The 25,197-nt window shown below is 46.3% G+C and overlaps 1 protein-coding gene across 4 annotated transcripts in view; it reads right to left on the reverse strand.

Annotated features, from left to right (window-relative positions):
• LOC126203389 (homeobox protein slou-like) overlaps nt 1–24,928 on the reverse strand; it is a 143,136-nt gene extending 118,208 nt beyond the window's left edge. For all 4 annotated transcript variants that reach the window (XM_049937694.1, XM_049937696.1, XM_049937695.1 and 1 more), the window contains exons 1-2: nt 24,674–24,928; nt 24,267–24,533 (exon numbers count right to left, since the gene is read on the reverse strand). In XM_049937694.1, the coding sequence (XP_049793651.1) occupies nt 24,267–24,533; nt 24,674–24,757 (351 nt within the window). In that variant the 5' untranslated portion in view covers nt 24,758–24,928. The remainder of the gene's footprint in view (nt 1–24,266; nt 24,534–24,673) is intronic.
• Nucleotides 24,929–25,197: the final 269 nt, after the last annotated feature.

The raw sequence follows: 25,197 nt of genomic DNA on the forward strand, positions 1-25,197 counted from the left end.
CATTTACTTTTTTCTTTTGTTTAAGTTTTTTTCACAGTTGACTGTAAAACTATTTGGTACAGAGCATAGTTTGCAAAACAGGAAGACAGTGGATAGAAGCATAAAAAACTGATAGAATCTTTTTAAATTTTGGTATTCAAAACCACAGTTATTAGCAACATTTCTTACACTGGTAAGACATATGTGGTTAAAACATTAGGAACGCAAGGCACAAACTGATTAAACTCTTTGTTAAAGTCCAACTGACTCCATATCATGCTCACTAACATTAATGAATATATTCACACAAAAAATACACAACATTAAAAGCTGTTAATAAAGACTTTCTGTAAGACATTGCTACCTTTAAAAGGCAATAAGCATAAATACTGCTGGGGTAAATGAAAAGAAGCAAATCACTGATAACTAACTGTTTGGATCAAGCATCCCTAGTAATGCAGAGTAGCAAAGACACAGAAAACTGCAAATCTCATTTGTCATTATTTCACCATTAGCTGATGTACAGGATTAGTCAGCAGCTTTTGCCATAGTATAAAATGAAAAATACTTGGTAGACTGATATTTGGGCACCATTCTGAGGGTCCTACCAACAACTGTAGAAGGCATGTCAGAGTGACCAGAAAGAGGTACACAACAGATAACAAACAGATGTAAATTCCTGCTCACTTTCCTCCAATTTGGGGCCACTCCTGTTCACAAATAGACACACAGGACTCTCTGCCTAAACAGCGAGAACACAAAAATCTGGGCTTGTAGATGGAAAGAAGTGTCCAGTACTTCAGAGCTGCTTCTCTGGTTGGTGAATGTGACAATTATCACTAATCAAAAAGTTAGAGAAGTTTATGTGCAACTGCACCTCAATCTGACCCAGAGCTCTCAAAAGCCGTGAACAGTTCTGTATCGATGATGTATGATTTGCTTCACAAGCATATCTTGGGGATATAATCACAGAGCAGCTGAGGCTATTGCCACAGCCGACCTCTCCCCTGGCTCATCCTATTATATTACGGCAGTGCTCATTTAAAATACGATGAATATGTACTTAGTGCAGTGACTGCCAGCAGTGTGTGGGAGACATAGTGCACACTTGAGGTGGCTCTGTGACATTCTGGGGAGTAATGACAACATTACGAAAAGCATAGATTGCTACTCACCATATAGTATAGTTTCTAAGTCAGACAGGCACAACAAAATACTGTCAAACAATTAAGCTTTCAGCCAATAAGGCATTCATCTGAATTAGATAACACACACACACACACACACACACACACACACAACCACAGTCTCTAGTTGCCAAGGTCTGGTCTCAGCTGTGGTCATTTGTGTGTGTTGTCTAATTCGGATGAATGCCTTTTTGGCTGAAAGCTTACTTGTTTTATAGTCTTTTTGTTGTGCTTATCTGTGACCCAACATCTCCACCATATGGTGAGTATCAATCTATTCTTTTCATAATATTTGAGCTCATTCACTCATGTTGCCATGAAAATGAACTAAGTTTCAACATACCCAGTGACCAAACACTGTCCCCTCTTCTGCATCTTCATGTTGAAAAAACTGTGGTCGGTAATTGGAGAAAACCACAGGTAAGTTCTGACTACAAAAAAGGGTAGCAGAAGTGATCAAAAACCTACCATCCATTTGTTGCAGAATCTCATAACATGTTCAGAGTTGAAACTTAACGACATACATCAAACAAAATGTCATCCTTTTATTGTGTTAAACCCAACACATGCTTTTTTTCCTATATGATATCCTGAGAGCCAAGGATCAAGGCAGTCAGGAAGATGCAGTATTTCTTGATTTTGAAATGCGTATGTCCCAGTATCACAGCAACGCTTATTGATGAAAGTATGATCAGAGGGAGTATCATGCAAAATTTGGGACTGGCTTGAGGATTTCTTGCTTTGACTACACAGAATGTTGTGGATGGAGCCATTACAGATGTAGTAGTAACTTTCAGCATGTTCCAGGGAAGTGTGTAGAAACCCTTGCTGTTCATGCTCAACATTAACAACCTGGCAGACAATATTTATAGCAACCTCAGACTTATTGCAAACGAATGCAGTTATCGATAATCGAGTACTTCCTCAAAAAAGATGCACAAATATTTAATCAGACATTGATAATATTTATGCCACAACTCATACACGAAAGTTTTCCAGTGGTCAGTAGTTGGTAAGCACACAACTTGGCCTCACTACTGATAACACTGTTTGTTATCAACAATCACTGAGCTGGAAACATTTTTGATCTGGATGCCTCCCCACCATTTGGATTCTCCAGCAATGATGAGGTTCATGTTGTCTCTGACATAGCTCCCTTCCCGGAACTCAATGACCTTTGTGCTGCTTCCGTGCCCATTTTTGAACATGGTCTGGAATGTGTTACAGATTTCTAGGCTTATATCTCTCTGCGTTCATGCACAGTGGCCTGTTTCTGTTGTGTATGACCAATTCCAGTCTCCTTACAGATGGCTGTTAAGCTGGAACTCTATAGATTCCATGAGGCTGAGGCAACTGAACAGACAGTTAGAACAACTTGGGCCACACCGATGGAGGTGTTTTGGCAATCCAATGGCTACCTCAAGCTCTGCGGAGGCTGCAAGTCAACAATGTTTAGAAGAGCTCCTCACACAGGTTGTCAGAGGAGAATATTTTTCTGAGACAGACCTTACTGATGCATATTTGCAGATTCCGATGGGCGAGGAGTCGCAAAACATGGTGTTTTATATATAATCGCTTTGTCTTATGTAAGTACAACTGTTTGCCTTTTGGGGTCTCGTCAGCTCCATCAATCGTTCAGATATAACCAGAGTATTTAACCATGTCCATAACCACTTGCGCAAACTATCTCGGTGAATTAACTGTCACAGTGCTACATGTCAAGACCACCTGCGAAACCTTTGCATCTTATTTACTACATTGTGTGATTCAGCACTGAGTGCCACTTAGACAAATGCCACATTTTCAGGAGCAATTGGAATAATTGCGTTCCTGCACAACAAAGAAGGGAACCAGTCCATTGGCCGGAGCATCATAGCTATCAACTCTCTACCCCACCCTCTAAACTTACAGGGCTGTGAAACTTTATGGGGAAGATGAACTATTGTTCTAAGTTTCTCCCCCATGCAGCCCATATAGTGCATCTGCAAAACCATGTACAGAAGAAAAATTTTCACAATAGGGCTGCCCGTAAGCACACTCCACGCAGCTGAAGTATATGCTGCACTCGGCACCCTGCATTACACCACCTTTAACTTTTGCATCCACTGATCGTGGCAATGGACACCTCTCCATATGATAGGTGTAGTGTTGACGCACAGGGATGATGATGGTACTGAGTAACAGATTGCCTACGCGTCAGAGATGCTAACATCCACTCAAAATAACTACTCGTAGATAGAATAGGAAACTTTAACATTTGTCTTTGGTATTAAGAAGTTCCACATTTATATTTTCCGGACTACATCCACATTAATTACAGACCACAAACTGCTGGTGGTGATCTTTGCGCCGCACTCCCGTCTTCCAGAATGGACAGCACAGGGTGGGGGGTGGGGGTGGGGGTGTAATGGGGTCCCAGACCGAGAAGACATGAAGAGAGGTCCCAACCACAACCACTCTACCCCTGCTCCAGGGGTAAAGCAAAGCCTTAACCATCCGTAAATCGTCTGCTAATATTAAAATTAAGGAATCTGTAAGTCTATACTTAGTATGAACAGCCAAAAGAAGGAGACATTCCACGAATATGTGGGATACTGTCAGTCTGGCTCCCCAACCACCAGGTTCGTTCCACAGCATGAAACAATGAGTGAGCCTGGTATGACCAATGAGTAGATGGCATAAAACTGTGGACCACTTCCGAGAGAAGTGGAAGGAAGAGTGCCCAACTTCAGTAGACTCCTCGATCGTGCAGAGTTTATTACTATGAGCAGTAGCGCAGCAGATGTCATTTCACTTTTGGGCAAAGACAGATTTGGAGTAGATCTGCTTATCCACAGTTGGAATCATGAAAGGGAATGGGGACTAAGTATCTGCTTCTCTAGCCAAACAGTCAGCAGTTCATTCCCTCGGATGCTCACATGACTTGCGACCCAGAGACAACTGAGCAGGTGGCAAGGCCAAGGGCAGAGTCACGGATAGCAGAGACTGAAGGGTGATGATAGTAGCATCGCTTGATAGCCTGCAGGCTGCCTTTTGAGTTGGAACAAACTAAAACACTATGGAGAGAGACCTGAAAAACAAAATGGAGGGCTCTGTGAATGGTTAGAAGCTCTGCTGTGAGCACACTAGACATTCCCAGCAACAAATGGTGTTCTAAGCCAACAGGACTGTCTTAAAATCATCAGCCTAAAAGGTGGCGGCGCCCTGGAACTTTACAAGGATGGCATCGGAAAACCGTAGGGGCGGCAGAGGGAGTAAGTGGAGATGGAGATCCCGACAGAGGGAAGTGCGATGCATGCCAATCAGCAACCATTGGCATTTGTCAGGAGGGAGACACCCCTCATTTGCAAAGAGGGCAGGGTACATGGTTGGTTGGTTGGTTGGTTGGTTGGTTGGTTGGTTTAAGGAAGGGAGGGGAAGCGACCAAACTGAGAGGTCATCAGTCCCCTGTTTCTGGTAAAATAATTTCACAATGGAAAGAAGAAAAGAAAGGAGGTGTACAGCACAATAACAGGATAATGGAAGAACAACAGAAGGACAATCAACACTACTATGGACAAAACAGGAAAAGAAAACCACAAAGAGAAGCAAGAAACAGGTAGAAGAGATAAAAACAAGAGAGCACATGACCATGTTTGGCCGACCACAAGAATAAAAAGGAAAAGCCAGCCACTCTGCGACAAATTAAAACATCCAGCCTGAAAGCATTAGAGTGGAGAACACGAAGGGACAAAGGACATGCTCGAAAATTATATAGAATGATAAAACCCATCGTCACGTATAAAACGCAAAGCTAAATTAGCCAATGAGGCGTTGTCAGCTAAAATTAATGGCAATGAGTCTGGTAACTGAAGAGGCTGTCACAGAGCAGCCAAAGAAGGACAGCTCACCAAGATATGGGCCACTGTCAGCCGGGGGCCGCAACAACACTGAGGTGGGTCATCATGGCGCAGGAGGTAGCCATGTGTCACCCAAGTGTGGGGTTTAAGGGCGCTCAGCTACTGAGGTCATTAGGACCCAGTCACAATTGTTAGAGCACATAGAATCTAGTAAAACTCAATGGGAGGGGGGGGGGGGGGGACACCAGAAAGTCCTTACAAAGATGCAGATAAAATAAGTAAAAGAGTTAGATGTCTTTGGACAAGCCAGTCAAAGTTAGAAAACAAAGAACACGAGCAGCTGCTCGAGCGTCATCAGCTAAAATATCCGGTAAAGTAGATGGCAGGGACAGGACAACACGAGATTGACTAAAGCGGGGACACGACAATAAAACATGGCGCACTGTTAATGCTTGACCACAAGGGCACTGTGGGGCTGGGTCACTGGAGAGCAGGTAGCGGTGGCTAAACCGGCAATGCCCAATCCGCAACCTGGTCAGAAGGGGACCTCTTCTCGCCGAGGTGGTCGGGAGGAGGTTGTCCAAGCAGTTGGGAACGGTTTTACTGCCCGGAGCTTGTTTCCTTGAAGGGATGACCAAGTATCCCACTACAATGACACAAGCCTCTTACAAACAACCCCACTAACGTCAGATGACGGGACACAATGGGAGGCTGGCCGAGGCAGGAGGACTGCAGCCTTGGCTGCAGCATCAGCAGCCTCATTCCCAGGCACTCCTACATGTCCGGGAACCCACAGAAAGCTGACAGGAGAGCCATCATCAGCGAAAGAATGGAGGGACTGCTGGATCCGTTGCACCAAGGGATGGACCGGATAGGGAGCTCCAAGGCTCTGAAGAGCACTGAGTGGATCAGAGCAGAGTACATACGATGAATGGCGGTGGCGGCGGGCATACTGAACGGCCTGATGGAGAGCAAAAAGCTCGGCCTTAAAGCTGGAATATTGGCCGAGGAGCCAGTATTTAAAGGTGACGGCCCCGACGACAAAGGCACAGCCGACACCGTCAGTTTTGGAGCCATCGGTGTAAATAAAGGTGTGACTGGCAAGTCGCGCACAAAGTTCGACAAACCGTGAGCAATACACTGCAGCCGGAGGACCCTCCTTCGGGAGTGAGCTGAGGTCGGGATAAATATGAACTGGAGCCTGGAGCCAAGGTGGTGTCAGGCTCTCACCCTCTCTGAAGGTGGTAGGGAGGGCAAAATCCAATTGTCGAAGCAGGCGACGGAAGCGGACTCCAGGGGGCAGCAGGGCAGACACATACAACCCGTACTGACGGTCGAGAGACTCGGCGAAGAAGGACTGATAAGAGGGGTGGTCGGGCATTGACAACAGCCGGCAGGCATACCGACACAGTAGTACGTCGCGCCAGTAGGTCAGTGGTAATTCGGCAGCTTCAGCATAAAGACTCTCGACGGGACTAGTGTAGAAGGCTCCGGTCGCAAGACGTAACCCCCGATGGTGGATGGAGTTGAGACGGCGTAAGAGGGATGGCCGAGCAGACGAGTAGACGGAGCTCCCATAATCCAGCTTCGATCGGACTATGGACCGATACAACCGAAGCAGGACAGTGTGATCCGCTCCCCAAGATGAATCACTAAGAACTCTGAGGACATTAAGGGAACGTGTACAACGGGCCGCCAAATAAGAGACGTGTGGAGACCAACAAAGTTTCCTGTCCAATGTGAGCCCTAGAAACTTAGTTGTTTCCACGAATGGGAGAACGGGACCGAGATGTAAGGATGGCGGAAGGAACGCTTTATATCGCCAAAAATTGATACAAACCGTCTTCTCTTCAGAGAACCGGAGCCATTTGCCACACTCCATGAGTATAGGCTGTCTAGACAACGCTGAAGGCAGCGCTCCAGGAGGCATGTTCTCTGGGCACTGCAGTAGATCGCGAAGTCATCAACAAAGAGAGAGACTGAGACATTAGGGGGAATGCAATCCATAATTGGATTGATCGCGATGGCAAAAAGGGCTACGCTCAAGACGGAGCCCTGAGGCACTCCGTTCTCCTGGAGGAAGACGTCGGACAATACGGAACCCACACGTACCCTAAACTTTCGATCTGTTAAAAAGGAATCAATAAAAAGGGGCAGGCGACCACGTAGACCCCACCTGTGCATAGTGCGGAGGATACCTCCTCTCCAACAGGTATCATAAGCCTTCTCCAAATCGAAGAACACGGCTACCGTTTGGCGCTTTCGCAAAAAGTTGTTCATGATGAATGTCGACAAGGTCACAAGGTGGTCAACAGCGGAGCGGCGGCGACAAAAACCACATTGAACATTGGTAAGTAGCCATCGAGATTCAAGAATCCAGACTAACCGAGTGTTAACCATGCGCTCCATCACCTTACAGACACAGCTTGTAAGAGAAATGGGGCGGTAACTAGAAGGAAGGTGTCTATCCTTCCCAGGTTTGGGTATAGGAACAACGACGGCGTCACGCCAACGCATGGGGACCTGACCTTCGGTCCAGACGCGATTGTAGGTATGAAGAAGGAAGCTTTTGCCCGCCGGAGAAAGGTGTGCCAGCATCTGAACGTGAATGGCATCTGGCCCCGGAGCAGAGGACCGGGACAGTGCAAGCACACGTTCGAGTTCCCGCATAGTAAAGGGGGCATTATAAGTTTCCAGATTCAGCGAGTGGAAGGAAGGTCGCCGAGCCTCTTCTGCCTCTTTCCTGGGAAGGAAGGCAGGGTGGTAATGGGCGGAGCTTGAAACCTCCGTGAAAAACCGGCCGAAGGCATTGGAGACAGCCACAGGATCAACAAGGACCTCATTACCTGAGGTCAGGCCAGTTACCGAGGAGTGGGCCTTAATGCCCGACAGCCGGCGCAGGCCACCCCAAACGACAGAAGAGGGCGTAAAACTGTTAAAGGAGCTGGTGAAAGAGACCCAACAAGCTTTTTTGCTGTCTTTGATGACTCTACGGCATTGCGCTCGGAGTCGTTTGTATTCAATACAATTCGCCAACGTAGGATGGCGGCAAAAGGTGCGTAAGGCACGTCGTCAAGAACGGATAGCATGTCTACAAGCCTCATTCCACCAGGGGACGGAAACGCGACGTGAAGAAGAGGTAGTATGAGGAATGGAACGTTCGGCAGCATTAATGATAACAGCCGTGAGGTATTCGACCGGGGGCCACAGAGTCCCTGCAAGTGGGCCGCGTGGAAGTCTTCCACGCATTCGTAGTCATGCAGTTTGTTGTGCGTACTGAGGTTATGCCATTCCATCTCCCAAAGCTGCAAAACGTTGTAGCATAGTGCTGAACGCAGGTCAGGTGCAGAGAAGCCAATCTCCATAAGCGGTTTCCGCCTAGTCTGTTTGGCCAGCCTGTCAGCAAGTTCGTTGCCTGGGAGTCCGACATGACCTGGGGTCCAGACAAACACCACTGAATGACTGGACCAGTCCAGGGCATAGATGGACTTCTGGATGGTTGCTACCAAAGGATGACGAGAGTAGCACTGGTCGATAGCTTGTAGGCTTCCCAAGGAGTCAGTACACAGAAGAAACGACTCCCGAAGGCATGAACGGATGTCCTCAAGAGCATGAGATGTAGCCACCAGCTTGGCAGTGAAAACTCTGCAGCCATCTGACAAGGAATGCTGTTCAATATGTCCCCATGGACATACGTGAAGCCAACATGATCATCAGCCATCTAGTAATTAGTGTAAACCACTTCACGGCCTCAGTACATGTCAAGAATTGAGAGGAAGTGGCAGAGGAGAGCTGCGGGGTTAACTGAATCCTTAGGGCCATGTGAAAGGTCCAGCCGAAGCCACGGCCTAGGTGTACACCAAGGAGGTGTACGTGAATGGACCTCAAGTATAGGCAAGGACTCCAGTTTGGAAAGAAGGAATCGGACAGAAATGCAATTGGAAGCCCTGACCTGGGTCGCCAATGCGGGAGATGGTAATTCGGATGCACAGGAGAACTACAAATGTGAGTAATGTAACTGGCCAGCAGCTGTGCATGCCTAACCTGCAAATGGATGGACTCCGGCCTCCACCAGGACGCTGGTCACCGGACTCGTCCTAAAAGCTCCTGTTGCTAGGCAAACGCCACAGTGGTGCACTGGGTCAAGTAAATGCCGAACCATAAACCAGACTCCCATAGTCAATACAGGATTAAACAACGGCTCTGTAGAACTGCAGCAGTGTAGAGTGATCTGCAGCCCAGATGGTGCTGCTCAGGTAGCGGAGGGCATTGAGGTGCTGCCAGCACTTCCACTTAAGTTGACGAAGCCAAGTCAATCAGGCATCGAAAACCAGTCCTAAGAATTGATATGTCTCCACTAGAGTGAGTGGATTGTAGTCAAGGTAAGGTTCTGGTTCCGGGCGAACAGTACAATGCTGACGGAAGTGCATAACACGTGACTTTGCGGCTGAAAACCAGAAACCGTGGGCTAGAGCCTATGACTGCGCCTTGTGGATGGCTCCCTCTAGGCGCCGCTCAGCAACACCAGTACTGGTGGAGCAGTATGAAATGCAGAAGTCACCTGCATACAGAGAAGGTGAGACAGACGGCCCTACAGCTGCTGCTAGACCATTAATGGCCACTAAAAACAGAGATACACTCAATACAGAGCCCTGTGGGACCCCATTCTCCTGGATATGGGGGGATCTATGGGAGGCACCAACTTGGACATGGAAAGTATGATGCGACAGGGAATTTTGGATAAAAATCAGGAGCAGCCTCGGAGACCCCACTTGTATAATGTGGTAAGGATATGATGTGTCGCCAGGTCATGTCACAAGCTTTTCGTAAATCAAAAAAGATGGCGATCGTGGCGGAAACTGACCTGACATGGAGCCAGTAGGCCATGTGACTCCAGGACCCACCCCAATCCCCAACACACCATACTTTCCAGCAGCTTACAAAGAACGTTGGTGAGGCTGATGGGCCGATAGCTATCCACATTAAGCGGGTTTTTGCCAGGTTTGAGCAGCAGAATGATGGTGCTCTCCCGGCCGTTGCGACAGAAAGACACCACCACAACAGATCCAGTTGAAGATGATGAGGATATGTCGCTTGTAGTCAGATGAGAGATGTTTAATCATCTGATTGTGGATCTGATCTGGTCCAGCAGCTGTGTCGGGGCAATGTGTAAGGGCTGTGAGGAACTCCCACTCGGTAAATGGGGCGTTATAGGACTCTCTGTGGCATATAGTGATCGAGAGGACTTTCCCTTGCAGCCACTGTTTGAGAGGGCGAAAGGCTGGGAGGTAATTCTCTGACACATAGACTCGAGCATAGTGCTCAGCAAAGTGCTTGGCAATCTCGACTGCATCGGTAGATAACATGCCATTTATGTTAACACCAAGAACACCTGTTGGGGTCTGGTACCCAAAAACACGTTTGATCCTTGCCCTGACTTGGGAAGGTGACGTATGACACCCAATGGTCAAGATGTACAGGGTGTCCGAAAAGTCTTTCTCTCATTACATAAATTGATAACTCAGGCTAGAAGTAAGATACAAATATGAAACTTGGGTCCAATTGTTTACAACTATCAAAGTTTTTTTTCTGTTTTAGGTTCGGTGTACGTAAGTAGTGGATGAGGTGCAGTGCCCAAGAAGCCATGTTAACCAATCAGGAGAAGGCACAGTGTGTCCTGTGGTACCATGAGACACGATCACCAACCACAGTGCAGAGACACTTCCAGACAACATTTGGAAGGAATCCACCTGATGTCAAGAGTATTAAAGCCTGGTATGAGAAATTCAAGAACACAGGATCGGTTGCTGACCTTCCGAGGTCTAGTCGACCAAGAACCTCAGCAGACAGGGTGGAAGCTGTAAGGCAGTCTTTTCTGCGAAGTCCGAAGAAATCGGTGCGCAGGACCTCACGTGAATTACAGCTGCCAAAAAGCTCTCTCCATGACATTTTACACAAACGTTTATTGTTTCGTGCATACAAAGTGCAGTGCAAATCGTTCAGGAATTGTTGCCCAATGACAGTTACACGTCGATATGACTTTGCGGTCGAAATGCTATCACGTATTGAGGACGAAGATGGTTATCTCAGACGAATTGCCTTTTCCGACGAAGCGACCTTTTTTGTCAGTGGAGTAGTGAATCGCCATAATGTGCGCATTTGGGGTTCACAACCCCCTGGCGAGGTCATGGGGTGCACCACAGGCAGTCCAAAGGTGAATGTTTGGTGCGCGCTATTGCACGATCGAATTGTCGGGCCACTCTTCTTCGCTGAGGCTACCATCACATCTGCAGTGTATCTGGACATGTTGCAACTGTATGCTGTTCCTCAGCTGCTTCAGTATCACCCCGATGTCTTGTTTCAGCAAGACGGTGCACCGCCTCATTGGGGTTTGGACGTCTGTGCCTAGCTCAATATGACCTTTCCTGGGTGATGAATTGGTCGTGATGGGCCAATGGTGTGGCCTCCACGCTCTCCTGACGTAACCCCATTAGACTTCTTTTTATGGGGTTATGTCAAGCAAGAGGTCTACCGAACAACATGTGTACCAGATCTTGAAACCCTGCAGCAATGGATAACCACACTCATTGAATCGATCCCTCCAGTGATGTTGGCTAATGTGAGGACAGAAATTGAATATCGCCTAAATGCGCTACGTGCTACCAAGGGTGCTCATGTGGAAGTTTACTGATGTGTGAAAAAAACTTTGATAGTTTGTAAACAATTAGACACCAGTTTCATGTTTGTATCTTACTTCTAGCCTGGGTTATCAATTTATGTAATCAGGGAAAGACTTTTCGGACACCCTGTATCTCTCCCAACATTCCTGCTTCCGTCGTTTGATAAGTTGACGAACACGGGCACAGAGCCATTTAAGGACTATGAGGTGCTCCAGGGAAGGGTGCCGCTGTAGAGGTCGCCGATGCTACTTAATTGCTTCAGCCACTTCCGGTGGCCACCAAGGAACTGCCTTTTGCCGAGGGCACCCTAAAGAGCGAGGGATCGCGTTTTCTGCCACAGAAAGGATTGTTGTAGTCACCTGTTCAACCATCACATCAATGTTCCCATGCGGGGGAGATTCAATGGTGACAGCAGAGGTGAAAGTTTCCCAGCCCACCTCGTTTAAAGGCCATCTGGGCAGGCGTCTGTGGGCCTGACACTGGGGCAGTGACAGGAAGATGGGGGAGTGGTCACTACCACACAGGTCATCATGTGTTCTCCAGTGGATAGATGGGAGAAGTCCTGGGCTGCAAATTGATAAATCAATGACCGAGTAACTACCATGAGCCACACTGAAATGTGTGGCAGTCTCAGTATAAAGTAGGCAGAGGTCGAACTGAGACAGTGAAGTTTCGACATTTCTGCCTTGGCTAGTAAGCACAGTGCCACCCCACAAGGGGTTATGGGTGTTAAAATCTCCCAAAAGTAGGAAAGGTTTAGGGAGTTGATCAATCAGTGCAGCTAATATATTCAGGGGTACTGCACCATCTGGGGGAAGATATACATTGCAGACAGTTATTTCCTGCATCATCCTTATTCTGACAGCCACAGCTTCAAGAGGGGTTTGAAGGGGCACAGTTTCACTACAGACTGAGTTCAGGACATCAACGCAAACTCCACCTGACACTCGATTATAGTCGCTAATGTTCCTGTAATATCCCTTATAGTTGCGGAGGGCAGGTGTTCGCATTGCCAGGAACCAGGTTTCCTGGAGGGCAATGCAGAAAGCAGGCATAAAGCTTAACAGTTGCCGTATCTCAGCCAGGCAGTGGAAAAAACTGCCTCAATTCCACTGGAACGCCTACATCCTGTACTGGAGGATGACGTCATCATGAGATTGGGAAGGCACAGAAAATTCGATGGGGCTGTTTACACCTCAGAGTCACCTGCTGCCACCGACTTATTGCCTGAGTAGTCTATAGCCATTGTGTCTGAGGGTCCGGCGAGATCTAGGTCCTCAGCTGATGCCAGACTCTCCACCTCATCCGCAGATGCAGAGCTTGTAGGTAGTGGTGGCGTGGGTGCCACCACAATTCCCTTGGGCTTGGGGATCATCTTTTTGGATTTCTATTGCTGCTCCTTAGGTTTCCCTGGCTGGAAGGACTTCACTGATTCAGTCTCCAGGACTGCTACTTTTGGGCTCTTCAGCCACTGACGTGTCATCTTTCCCACAAGCAGAAACCTGGGAAGGGAGTGACCCGAGGGACCCCTTCCTAGAGAGAGGAGTCAAAGAAGACTTACACTTCTCCGGCGCAGAAGTGGGGACTGATATACCCGATGGTTTGGGGGGGTTGCTCCCAAAGTAGGTGGTGCAGGAGCAACAGGGAGGGAAGTACCCCCGGAGGGAAGTACCCCCAACATCAAGGGGGCAGGTGAGGTCTTCTGACTCTGAGAGGTGACTGGGGTTGGCAGAGCTGATGGAGCTAGTACTGTTGTAGCGGCAGCATAAGACAATGTCATACATACAGGATGTAGGCGTTCCAATTTCCTCTTAGCCTCAGTGTAGGTTGGTCGGTCCAGGGTCTTGTACTCCATGATTTCCTTTCTTTCTGGAGAATCCTGCAGTCCGGCGAGCAAGGTGAATGGTGCTCTCCACAGTTGACACATATGGGAGGCAGGGCACATTGAATATTGGGATGTGATGGGCAACCACAATCTCGACATGCGACGCTGGAAGTACAGCGGGAAGACATATGGCCGAACTTCCAGCATTTAAAGCACCGCATTGGGGGAGGGATATACGGCTTTACATCACAGCAGTAGACCATCACTTTGACCTTTTCAGGTAATGTATCACCCTCAAAGGCCAAGATGAAGGCACCAGTGGCAACCTGATTATCCCTCAGACCCCGGTGGACACGCCGAACGAAATGTACACCTCGCGGCTCTAAATTGGTGTGCAGCTTGTCGTCAGACTGCAAAAGAAGGTCTCTGTGAAAGATGATACCCTGGACCATATTTAAGCTCTTATGGGGCGTGATGGTTACAGAAACATCCCCCAGCTTGTCACAAGCTAGTAACACCCATCACTGAGCAGAGGATGCTGTTTTGATCAAGACTGACCCAGATCTCATTTTGGACAAGCTCTCCACTTCCACAAACTTGTCCTCTAAATGATCAACAAAAAGCTGAGGCTTCATCGTCATGAAAGATTCCCCATCAGCTCTCAAACATAAAAGGTAATGGGGCAAATAAGAGCCACTGCCATCCTTAGCCAGAGGTTCCTCCCACAGTGTGGCCAGGGAGGGGAACGGTTCGGGGTTTTACTTCTGTGCGTTGAATTGAGCCCGTGAACACTTAGAGACTGCTGGTGTTAGACCACCAGCAAGAGATGAAGTACTACGCTTCATCGCATGTCATTCACCCTGATGCCACCCAGTCCAACCAGGAGCGCTCCCCAGCCGCCACCCAGCCGCAGCAAAGGCTACCTGTCAGGATGGCCATACAACGGACTGGCTACCGGGCTGGATATCAGGTGCAACCAAGCAAACAAGTCCATCATCATCATCAGCGTAGAAAACGATATTGCACAGTTGATGGAAAAATACGCACCCAGGAGGGTGACCTCGCCCAATATTTTGAGAATGAGCAGAAGTGGAGATCCACATCAATGAAGGATGCGATAGGTCTCAGCGCATGGTGGACACGATGTACCATGTAAGGCGCCCTTCCCCAATTGGCTTGCTCTTCGGGAAAATTTTGAAAAATGGAGGTCAAACCCTACAGGGGACCATTACATAAAGGCCGAAACGTGATAGACTCCTTTTAGTCGCCTCATAAGACAGGCAGGAATACCTCAGGCCTATTATAGCCCCCGAACCCGCAGAGGGTAGGGTACCTGAGACGGTCAGGGAAATGGCGAATGGCAAATGCGTAAGAAACCAGGAATCGGCTCCATCGTATTTGTAGAGGTGGAATCCCTGCTTCTGCAAGGAGACTGTCAACAGATCTAGTGTGAAAGGCACCAACAGCCAGACGCATCACGACTACCACAAACTCATCTGGACAAGACCAGAGCATGGTAAAGATGGAGAAGAGTGGTACGGTCTGCACCCCACAATGTGTGTGCCAGGAGGTGGAGAGCATTAAGCTTCCGCATGCATGTACTCTTTAGGTGGCGAACATGGGGCAGCCATACCATAAATAAGACCCAAGAAACGGGATTGTGTTACAACATCTAGGAGCTGGTCGCCTAAATAAAGCTATGGATCGGAGTGTACTGTGGGTCAATGACAAAAATGCATAACCCACGTTTTGGAGGTAGAAAACTGGAAGCCATGGGCGGTGGCTCACACAAAGGCCCATCGGATGGCACGTTGGTGTCAGTGCTCAGCAGATGTTACAGAGTGGGAGCTGCACCAGATGCAAAAATTGTCGGCATACTGACGGGTAACCACAGGTGCAACAGAGGTTACAAGCCCACTGATGGCTATGAGAAAGAATGTGACAATTAGCACAGAACCCTGTTGGATACTATTCTCCTGGATCTGAGGAGTGCTGAGTGAAGTGCCAACTCGAACCTGGAAGAAATAGTGGGATACAAATACGTGGATAAAAATTGGAAGGGGGCTGTGAAAGACCAAGTCACGGAGGCATGTATGCCTTATGTAGATCAAAGAAAAGCACGACAAGGTGCCGGCAGTTAGTAAAAGCTTGTCGGATTGCTGTTTCCCATCTAGGTAAATGGTCAGTTGGAGGAGATTGTCCTGCCCGGAAGCCACACTGATATGGGGACAAAAGGCCCCTAGATTCAAGTATCCAACATAATCTGAAGTGAACCATCCTCTCGAGCAGTTCACAAAGAACATTCATCAGGCTAATCGGGCAGTAGCTGTCTAGAGACATTGGGTTCTTCCCGGGCTTAAGGATGGGGATAACTATACTGTCTCGTCATTGTGATATCACCCATGAGCTAAATGCTGTTGAAGACCCTGTGGAGATGTTGCCTCTGGGGAACATTCAAGTGTTGGATAACCTGGTTGTGGATGTAATCCGGGCCCGGGGCCATGTCTTGTGAAGAGGTAAGAGCCTGCAAGAATTCCCATTCAGTGAAGAATTAATTATAGGGCTCAGCGTGGTGTGGATTGAAACAGAGGGGGTCTGTTCAACTTGGTGTGTCTGCCAGAGAAAGGTAGCAGGATAGGAGGAGGACACCAATGCCGTCGCAAAGTGTGCCGTGAGGTGTTCTGTAAGGACCAGTGGATCAGTACACAGATCACCTTGGAGGTTAAGACCCTGGACAGCTGACTGTCGCTGGCGGCCAGGAAGGCTACAAAGCTTAGATAAGGTGTATACGCGGACAAGGAAAAAAAATTCCCGGGTTTTTCACAGTTAAAAATACACTTTCTCCCAGGTGAGTTAAGTGACACACATTCCCTCGGAACTGTAAAAGTATCAATCCTTTGAATGGTTACCCTTTTATACATGAGCGTAGAATTTCCCGGCACTTTAGAAAACGAAACTCAGGGAAAAAAAACACATTTGGAAAGATCTCCGATGTGCAGCAACATGTACGCTCCATGTTTTCATATTACGAAAGTATAAATTTGAATTCCACCAGAAAGCGCATGTTACTATCCGAAGCATTGAAATCGAGATTGTGATGCGATTTTGTAAGCCAGTCATAGCTCATGATCTCGCCAGCTGATGACAGCGGGTATTCAGAGCATAGGACACATGTTGTAGTCAGCTAATAGCAACATCATTGTCAAGTAAGGTGAACGCACAAACAGCAAATGTTAATGGGTTAAATTAATAGTGTTGCTACAAGAAAAGCAAAGCTTTCACATATAATATTGGTCTCTAAGATTAATAAACTGCAAAAGAAGCTAAGCTTTCACATATAATGTTGATCTTTTATGCGTGTTACCCTTAAGACATATAAAACAAATGTCAGTAAAATTTTTAATATCAACATAAATGTCTAATCTTCTGGGCTCAAAATTCTTCTAAATGGCTCGTCATCAAAGAGTTGATTTTTAAATGAGTCAAATGCTCTGATATTAAGAAATTCATCGTACATTCTCGCACATAGTTCATCTTGCGTAAAAGGAAATTTACTTTGAAAGCAAACGCTTTTCAAATCGCCATTCCAAATATTTCCCTGCGACCTGTTAGCAACAGGTTTGTTTCAGCGGTTGCCAGAGTGTGTCACATAGCAGGCGTCACCGCACTTGCGCAGCTAAGATGACGTACGAAGCCCATATGTTCGTATGTGTAAAATATTAAAAGATCTTGCAGTAAATCATAAAAGAAACAAGACATAAGAGGATACCCCAAGAGTGCATTTTTTTAAAGTAATTATAACAATGCTGATCATTCACAAACCCAGTCAGCCACATAGACAAACAGCAATTGGCATTCATCCGTTCGGCTTTATTCCGCTCAAATAGTACAGCCCCATCCCCTTTTGTCTGCAGGAAAGTTTATTTCTAGATGCAATGAGGATTCCCCCGGCAGAGGCATCAAGTACTCTATGCATGCATTCAAAAATCAGCTGAGATTTATTCAGATATCAATTCAGAATGTGTTAAAAAATATTCAAAAACCAACTGGGATGCGTTTAAAATCATATGAACAATCGATAGACCAACATGCGCTGGATGCTAGGTGCTTTGTGAACCAATGTACTTTTCCTCAAGAATATGAAACGAATTTGCCCCCCCCCCCCCCCACCCAACAAGATCCGGGCCCGCTGCGCATGCGTGAATCAGGGGCAAATTGGTTGCCAATAAAATTTTTCTGGGTAGTATCAGGTTGCTTGCCACTAGTGCTTACTCAGCCAATGGCCACATTTCTATAGCCAGAGGTGAGAGAAGGTACAACTCATACGCAACTCAACTGTGCATGCGCATAAGCCTGCTCGTAACTGATCAAACTAATCTAATGTAAACAGATGTGATGTCATGCTCATCGATGGCAATTTGTTGTTATGAAGCATTGCATAGTCTTCCTAGAGCCTTTGCCACATTTTGCTGTTGGTATACGCTTGTATGAGCACTGTGTTTTGTTGTTGTTGTTGTTGTTGTTGTATGTGGCGCATTTCATTTGCAATCCAAGTTTTATTTTCATGTTTTTCTCTCGTTCATGTTTTATTGCTGCAATATTATTCTGCAGTAGCGGGATACAGTAATATCCTTTGTTAGAGTATCAGTTCTTACCAATCAAAATTACACAAATTTAACTGAAAACTTAAACAATGAAAAATTCCCAGAATTCTAAAAAATTCCAGGGTTTTTCCTGGTTTTCTTTTGGATGGAAAAATTCCCGGGTCTCCCGGTTGTCCCGGGAAGTCCCCAGGGAGGACACATGGCACTTCCAGCATTATTTTTGCTCTGCTTAATAAGGTAACGAGCCTCAGCACACAGAGATGCTTAAAAACAAGGAGGCTGGTCTGTGGAGGGTGTCGTTTAAATCATTGAAGCGCCTGAGGATGGTCCTGGATAGCCACTGCTACGTCCTTAGTCCACCATGGTGCTGGTCAATGATGGGTCAATGATGAGAGGGACTTGTGGATAGGATGATAGCAGTGTCAGTGGCATGAAGAGGAATGGCAAAGGCACCTTGCACGACCACATCAGTGTGATCTGTCACAGAGGTGTCTGCCTGGTGGTAGCAAGGGAAGAATATAATCAATGGAAAGTGCTCACTGCCACAGACATCACCATGGGGTGATCAATGTAGGGAAGCAACAAGAGCACAGGAGCAGATCCTGAGATTGACAGCAGTAAAAGTGCCATGAGCACCACTGAAGTGGGTAGGGGAACCATCATTAAGGAAAGACAAATCGAGATATGTAATAAGTTGGTCAGTTAGGAGACTCTTACCCACTGAAGTGGCACTCCCCCACAGTGGGTGGTGGGCACTGAAGTTCCTAACCACTAATGATTCCAACTATTGCTTCCAGGTTAGTACGTAGGGGGATTCAGTCACTAATGACATCGGAGTGAACCAAAGTGCAGACCCCACTGGACACTATCCAGGGAGCAGCATGCTCCTGACTGAACGCCTGATAACCATGAAATGTTGGAGAGTGGTCATCACTGAAGTGCATTTCTTGAAGAGCAAGACAGAATGCAGAACAGGAGGAGACAAGACATTGTATTTCCAGTAGGCGTCGGCAGTATCCATTGCAATTCCAGTGGACGATTCTGTGGCGAGAATCTAGATTACGCATAAAGAAGCTGAGAGGAGATCATGTCACTCGGTCAGTGGTTGTCACCAACAAGAATGGAGTGCATCCATAAATAAGATGTTAGACTCAGGTTGCAAGAGGGGAGATGGCACCTCTAAGGGGGGCGGGGGGGGGGGGGAGGGGGGAGAAAGGATGTAACAGAGGCAAAAGTTGAAGATAGTGACACTGGATGGAGTCTCTCATACTTTTGGCAAGCCTCAGCATAAGACATGCAATCCAGGGACTTGTACTGTTGGATTTTCTTTTCTCTCTTGTAAGCTGAACAATGCGGCGAGTGAGGGAAGTGGCGGTCATGACAACTGACTCACACAGACGGCAGGATGCAGGGACTTCGCTCATGGAATGGGTGTCCACAGTCACCACACAGAGGATCCACCATACAGTGGGAGGACATTTGTCCAAAACGCAAGCACCAAAAGCACCTCACTGTTGGTGGGACATATGGCTTCATGTCACATCTGTAGCACATTACCTTAACCTTCTCTGGGAGGATATCCCCCTCGAAAGCCAGAATGAAGGCGCTGGTACAGGTGCAGTTGTCTTTGCCACCCTTCTGTACACGTCAAACAAAATGAACACTGTGTTGCTCCAGATTAGCCCAGAGTTCCTCTCATCATTTTGCAGGATGAGGTCTCTATGAAAAATCACTCCTTGAACCATATTCAGATTGGTGAGGAGTCACAGACACTGGGACATTGCCAAGAAGATCACACGCACAAAGAGCTGCAGATTGGGTGGCAGAAGAAGCTTTGATCAACAGGGAGACCAACCGCATCTTACGAAGAGATTCCACTTCACCAAACTTGTCCTCCATATACCACAATGGCTTTGTGGTAGTGTATGTGTCACCATCCATCCCAGTACAGACAAGGAAGCGGGGAAAGTGTTTCATCCCAAAACGGCGAGCCTGCCCTTCCTCCCTTAGTATAGCCATGGAAGGGAAGGCTGCCAGGTCATATGAAGCAGCATTCAATGATCCTTCACCATTTGAAGAGATGGCCATTGGAGAATGGCCAGATTTTTGCAGTTTGATACGCTTCATGCGCCAAGCATCCACCCTGATACTACCCATTCCGATCAGGGGCTCTTCATGGATGCCACCCAGCCACAGCACGGGCCGCCTGGCACGGTGGCTGTTACCGGGAGTTCCAATGCCCCAAGGAGACAAGCAATCACTCCTTGGCATACAAGGGGCAGTAACAGCTCACGTATCAGTCGTGTGATCCCTGTGTTGTCAGGAGGCTCACTCGGATGGGTACATAACAGACCTACCACACGTGGTTACACATGTTTAAGACCTAGCAGGGTCTGCATCCAGTGCCCGCTAACTCATGGAATAGTATTTTGGTATAAATGGAATTGTTGTTTAGGCACACTGTATATATGGATTCAAAAATTTATGTATACTTACACAACCTGCCCTATACATATACTAATATCTGCTGATGATCACAACCTACTTCCTGTCACTAGATCTGTTTCCTATAACTAGCATTAATGTGGCATTTGCACGAGGCATTTAAAAGTTTTACTATTGATCAGGCAAGAGACACACCTGAGAAGCCAAATACTGCAGAGTAGTTTTTGTGCTTTCACAGTGAAACACAGTTCACAGATAACACACAAGCTGCTTTGTACTGTTCTTTTGTTTCATTGTTACAGCTGGTAACTGTGAAAGTAACAAATAGTTTATGTGAATGCCAGACCCAGTTTTTCCTACAAAGGCTAAAATATTTGCAAATGCACAACCCACTGTATAGAACATGTAAAAAGAACCCATGCACGCAGAACTGGAATTCGTCTTTGTAATCCATTTCTATCACATTAAAGAGGTCAAAAAAGGAAATGAAATTCACAGAAATGTTGTTGAAGTTTATATGAAAATGATGTGTCATTTTAATGCCAATTTGTTCTGAAGTATACTAAGAATATCTACACAGTACTAGCAGGAGTACTACCTTCAGTGTAAGTGTTTACATACGAATGTTCCTGCTCTTCCTTCTGTTTTATCTACTCCAGAAATTACAAAACTGTCAAATGGCAAATAAATATACACTCCTGGAAATGGAAAAAAGAACACATTGACACCGGTGTGTCAGACCCACCATACTTGCTCCGGACACTGTGAGAGGGCTGTACAAGCAATGATCACACGCACGGCACAGCGGACACACCAGGAACCGCGGTGTTGGCCGTCGAATGGCGCTAGCTGCGCAGCATTTGTGCACCGCCGCCGTCAGTGTCAGCCAGTTTGCCGTGGCATACGGAGCTCCATCGCAGTCTTTAACACTGGTAGCATGCCGCGACAGCGTGGACGTGAACCGTATGTGCAGTTGACGGACTTTGAGCGAGGGCGTATAGTGGGCATGCGGGTGGCCGGGTGGACGTACCGCCGAATTGCTCAACACGTGGGGCGTGAGGTCTCCACAGTACATCGATGTTGTCGCCAGTGGTCGGCGGAAGGTGCACGTGCCCGTCGACCTGGGACCGGACCGCAGCGACGCACGGATGCACGCCAAGACCGTAGGATCCTACGCAGTGCCGTAGGGGACCGCACCGCCACTTCCCAGCAAATTAGGGACACTGTTGCTCCTGGGGTATCGGCGAGGACCATTCGCAATCGTCTCCATGAAGCTGGGCTACGGTCCCGCACACCGTTAGGCCGTCTTCCGCTCACGCCCCAACATCGTGCAGTCCGCCTCCAGTGGTGTCGCGACAGGCGTGAATGGAGGGACGAATGGAGACGTGTCGTCTTCAGCGATGAGAGTCGCTTCTGCCTTGGTGCCAATGATGGTCGTATGCGTGTTTGGCGCCGTGCAGGTGAGCGCCACAATCAGGACTGCATACGACCGAGGCACACAGGGCCAACACCCGGCATCATGGTGTGGGGAGCGATCTCCTACACTGGCCGTACACCACTGGTGATCGTCGAGGGGACACTGAATAGTGCACGGTACATCCAAACCGTCATCGAACCCATCGTTCTACCATTCCTAGACCGGCAAGGGAACTTGCTGTTCCAACAGGACAATGCACGTCCGCATGTATCCCGTGCCACCCAACGTGCTCTAGAAGGTGTAAGTCAACTACCCTGGCCAGCAAGATCTCCGGATCTGTCCCCCATTGAGCATGTTTGGGACTGGATGAAGCGTCGTCTCACGCGGTCTGCACGCCCAGCACGAACGCTGGTCCAACTGAGGCGCCAGGTGGAAATGGCATGGCAAGCCGTTCCACAGGACTACATCCAGCATCTCTACGATCGTCTCCATGGGAGAATAGCAGCCTGCATTGCTGCGAAAGGTGGATATACACTGTACTAGTGCCGACATTGTGCATGCTCTGTTGCCTGTGTCTATGTGCCTGTGGTTCTGTCAGTGTGATCATGTGATGTATCTGACCCCAGGAATGTGTCAATAAAGTTTCCCCTTCCTGGGACAATGAATTCACGGTGTTCTTATTTCAATTTCCAGGAGTGTATGAATAAATTGGACAATAAAGTTAACATCTTAGCTGTTCCATTCACACTTTTAACCAGCACTGGGATTTTTAAAACCGCAGTTAAATTCAGTACGTCACCACTGCACTTATCCCAGCAAGTGACAACCTCTTGGGTAAGCTGCACAAACTTGTAAGCAAAGGTGGTGTATTCCTATCTTGAATTCTGTTACAATACTGGTAATCCCATCAGTACAATACATATCCAAAGACATATTAGAATATTATGTGGTCTACAGATGTGTAATTCTAATTGCTGTACACAAGACACCATGATTTTATGTATGAGAACTGGAGCAGAACTACATTTCTCCCTTTCTTACCATTCAATATTATATCTACACGCCATATATGGGTTTTTCCTTGTATGTACAGAAGGATTCTTACCGCCAGAAGCAGTCAATACAGAAAAAGAATAAAGAAAACTAGTATTTTTGCAGACTTTTCTTCTGTGTTTCTGAATCAGAATTTCTTAGCCCATAAACATGACCATTAGCGCAGGTATCTGTGTAAACTACAAGTTCTAAATTTTGTCAAATGTAAAAATGTTCTGTAAATATGTAAACTGTTTCTGATAATTACTACTATTACACATGCTGTAAAGATATATTTCGATGATTACGTGTTTTTAAAATCTGTAAATAGACTTGCAATGTGTTTGTTTTGTCTTACCATACTGTAAACATTAAGTTAAGTATGTGGAAACTGTTTGTTACATCGACTTTTGTTTTTTATATCCAAATACAGCTATATATAATGTGTATTATTCAATGTACCATGAAAGAACTGGCAAAAAAGTAAGTAAATAAACTTTATGGTAGAAATGTGTATAATAACTAATTCTTTTTTAGCACAGATTAAACCTACACAAAAACATAATTTAACAACAACAAACATTACTTCCATCAAAAGAAACTGAGACAAAAACTATACAAGGTATAGTGATCATTTAGAAAGTTATTTGCAATTTTAACTCAAAGAGCAACTCAGAAAGACAGATGTCATAAGCACAGTAAATACGTAAAACCAAGACGTTAACATAAACAGTACAGTTTGAGCAATAAGACTTCTCTAATTCAATTATAACACATATTCCAGAGCTAATATTTATATTACTCTCTTCGGTATTTATCGCACTTTGAAACAAACAAACAAAAAAGAGTGAAGGAAATGTAACTTTGAAATGTCACAATGTGATCAGTATGAAATATGCAATTACACAGTTCGTTGTGTCTTTCTGCATGGTCAGTATGATAAAATGTCAAATAAATGAACACTAAATTCATATGAATTAGCATTTGATCTAGTGAATTAATGTGGTTCAACTACTTATAAAGTTTGTTTATTTCTGTTTAAACCACATAGAACAGGTGAAACTGTTGTTTGTATTTCAAAACAAAATCTGTAGGCTATAGAAGTACTTGGCAGACTAGCAGGATAGATGTTAACTTATTGTCAGCCCTGTCATGCTTACAAGTTAACAAATCTTACACAAATAATACTCTGTCCAGCCTGACTTCATTTACGTCGGTTATGTGATGATGTAAAACATGTATGATACATCGGACTTACCGGATATGGCTGTTGCAGAACCTCATAGTATCTTGGTGGTGCTACTCGACCCCCTCTTCCATTGCCTCTGAAATACCCTCGTGGGTTATATGCTGGCATTCCTCTCGGTACCGCTCCGCCTCTCCACGGTCCAGCTCTCGCCATTCTCATACCACCACCTCTCATATTAACTTGCACTCTCGGCGGCTGCCATCCATAAGGCAGTGGTAAAGAGTAGTTCCCAGGTATTTTCGGAGGTGGTCCTTCACTTTCTCCATTCTCTTCTATCTGTTGACGAGATAAACAATATACTGACAACAACATAAACATACATTAACCTCAAACAAAGACCCAAACATCAACTGATTACATTTCATACTATTCAACATTAAAAACTCCAGGAAGAATGCTATATCTCGTAATATTACCTTCCGTTTCATAACCGTGTAATTAAGGCTGCCAGGTTCGGGATACCAATAGGCAGAGTTTTCATGAGAATACGAGAGCGCCATGCGTAAAACGAAACACAACACAGAGTTACCAGACTGCTTTCCATTACTACTGACTGACTCAAGAGTGTATTGACATTTGAAGACGCTGTTTATCAGAACTGTAAAGTCGCTGGGTAGATGAAATTCTTGCGATTAAACAGCAACTGGTGCGTTAAAACTGCTATAAGTAAAAAAAAAACGATAACAGCTGATACTTAAATTCGGTCACCACACATATTGTATATACGACGTGAGTCATGGTACGCCGCTAAACATGATCCTACTTGTTCACACAGTGGGTACAACAATCAACTAAGGTTGCAAGCGTCGTCTGTCCTGCTGTCGCCCTCATCACAAAAGGAAAGAACCATAATAATTAAACGTACTAAAATTATGATAATTGTCAATAATAAAAATCGCGATAAATCATAGTAACATTAAGAAGGACCAGTCACTGTACA

This window comes from Schistocerca nitens, chromosome 9 (assembly GCF_023898315.1).
Source record: "Schistocerca nitens isolate TAMUIC-IGC-003100 chromosome 9, iqSchNite1.1, whole genome shotgun sequence".
In the NCBI taxonomy this organism is placed as follows: domain Eukaryota; kingdom Metazoa; phylum Arthropoda; class Insecta; order Orthoptera; family Acrididae; genus Schistocerca; species Schistocerca nitens.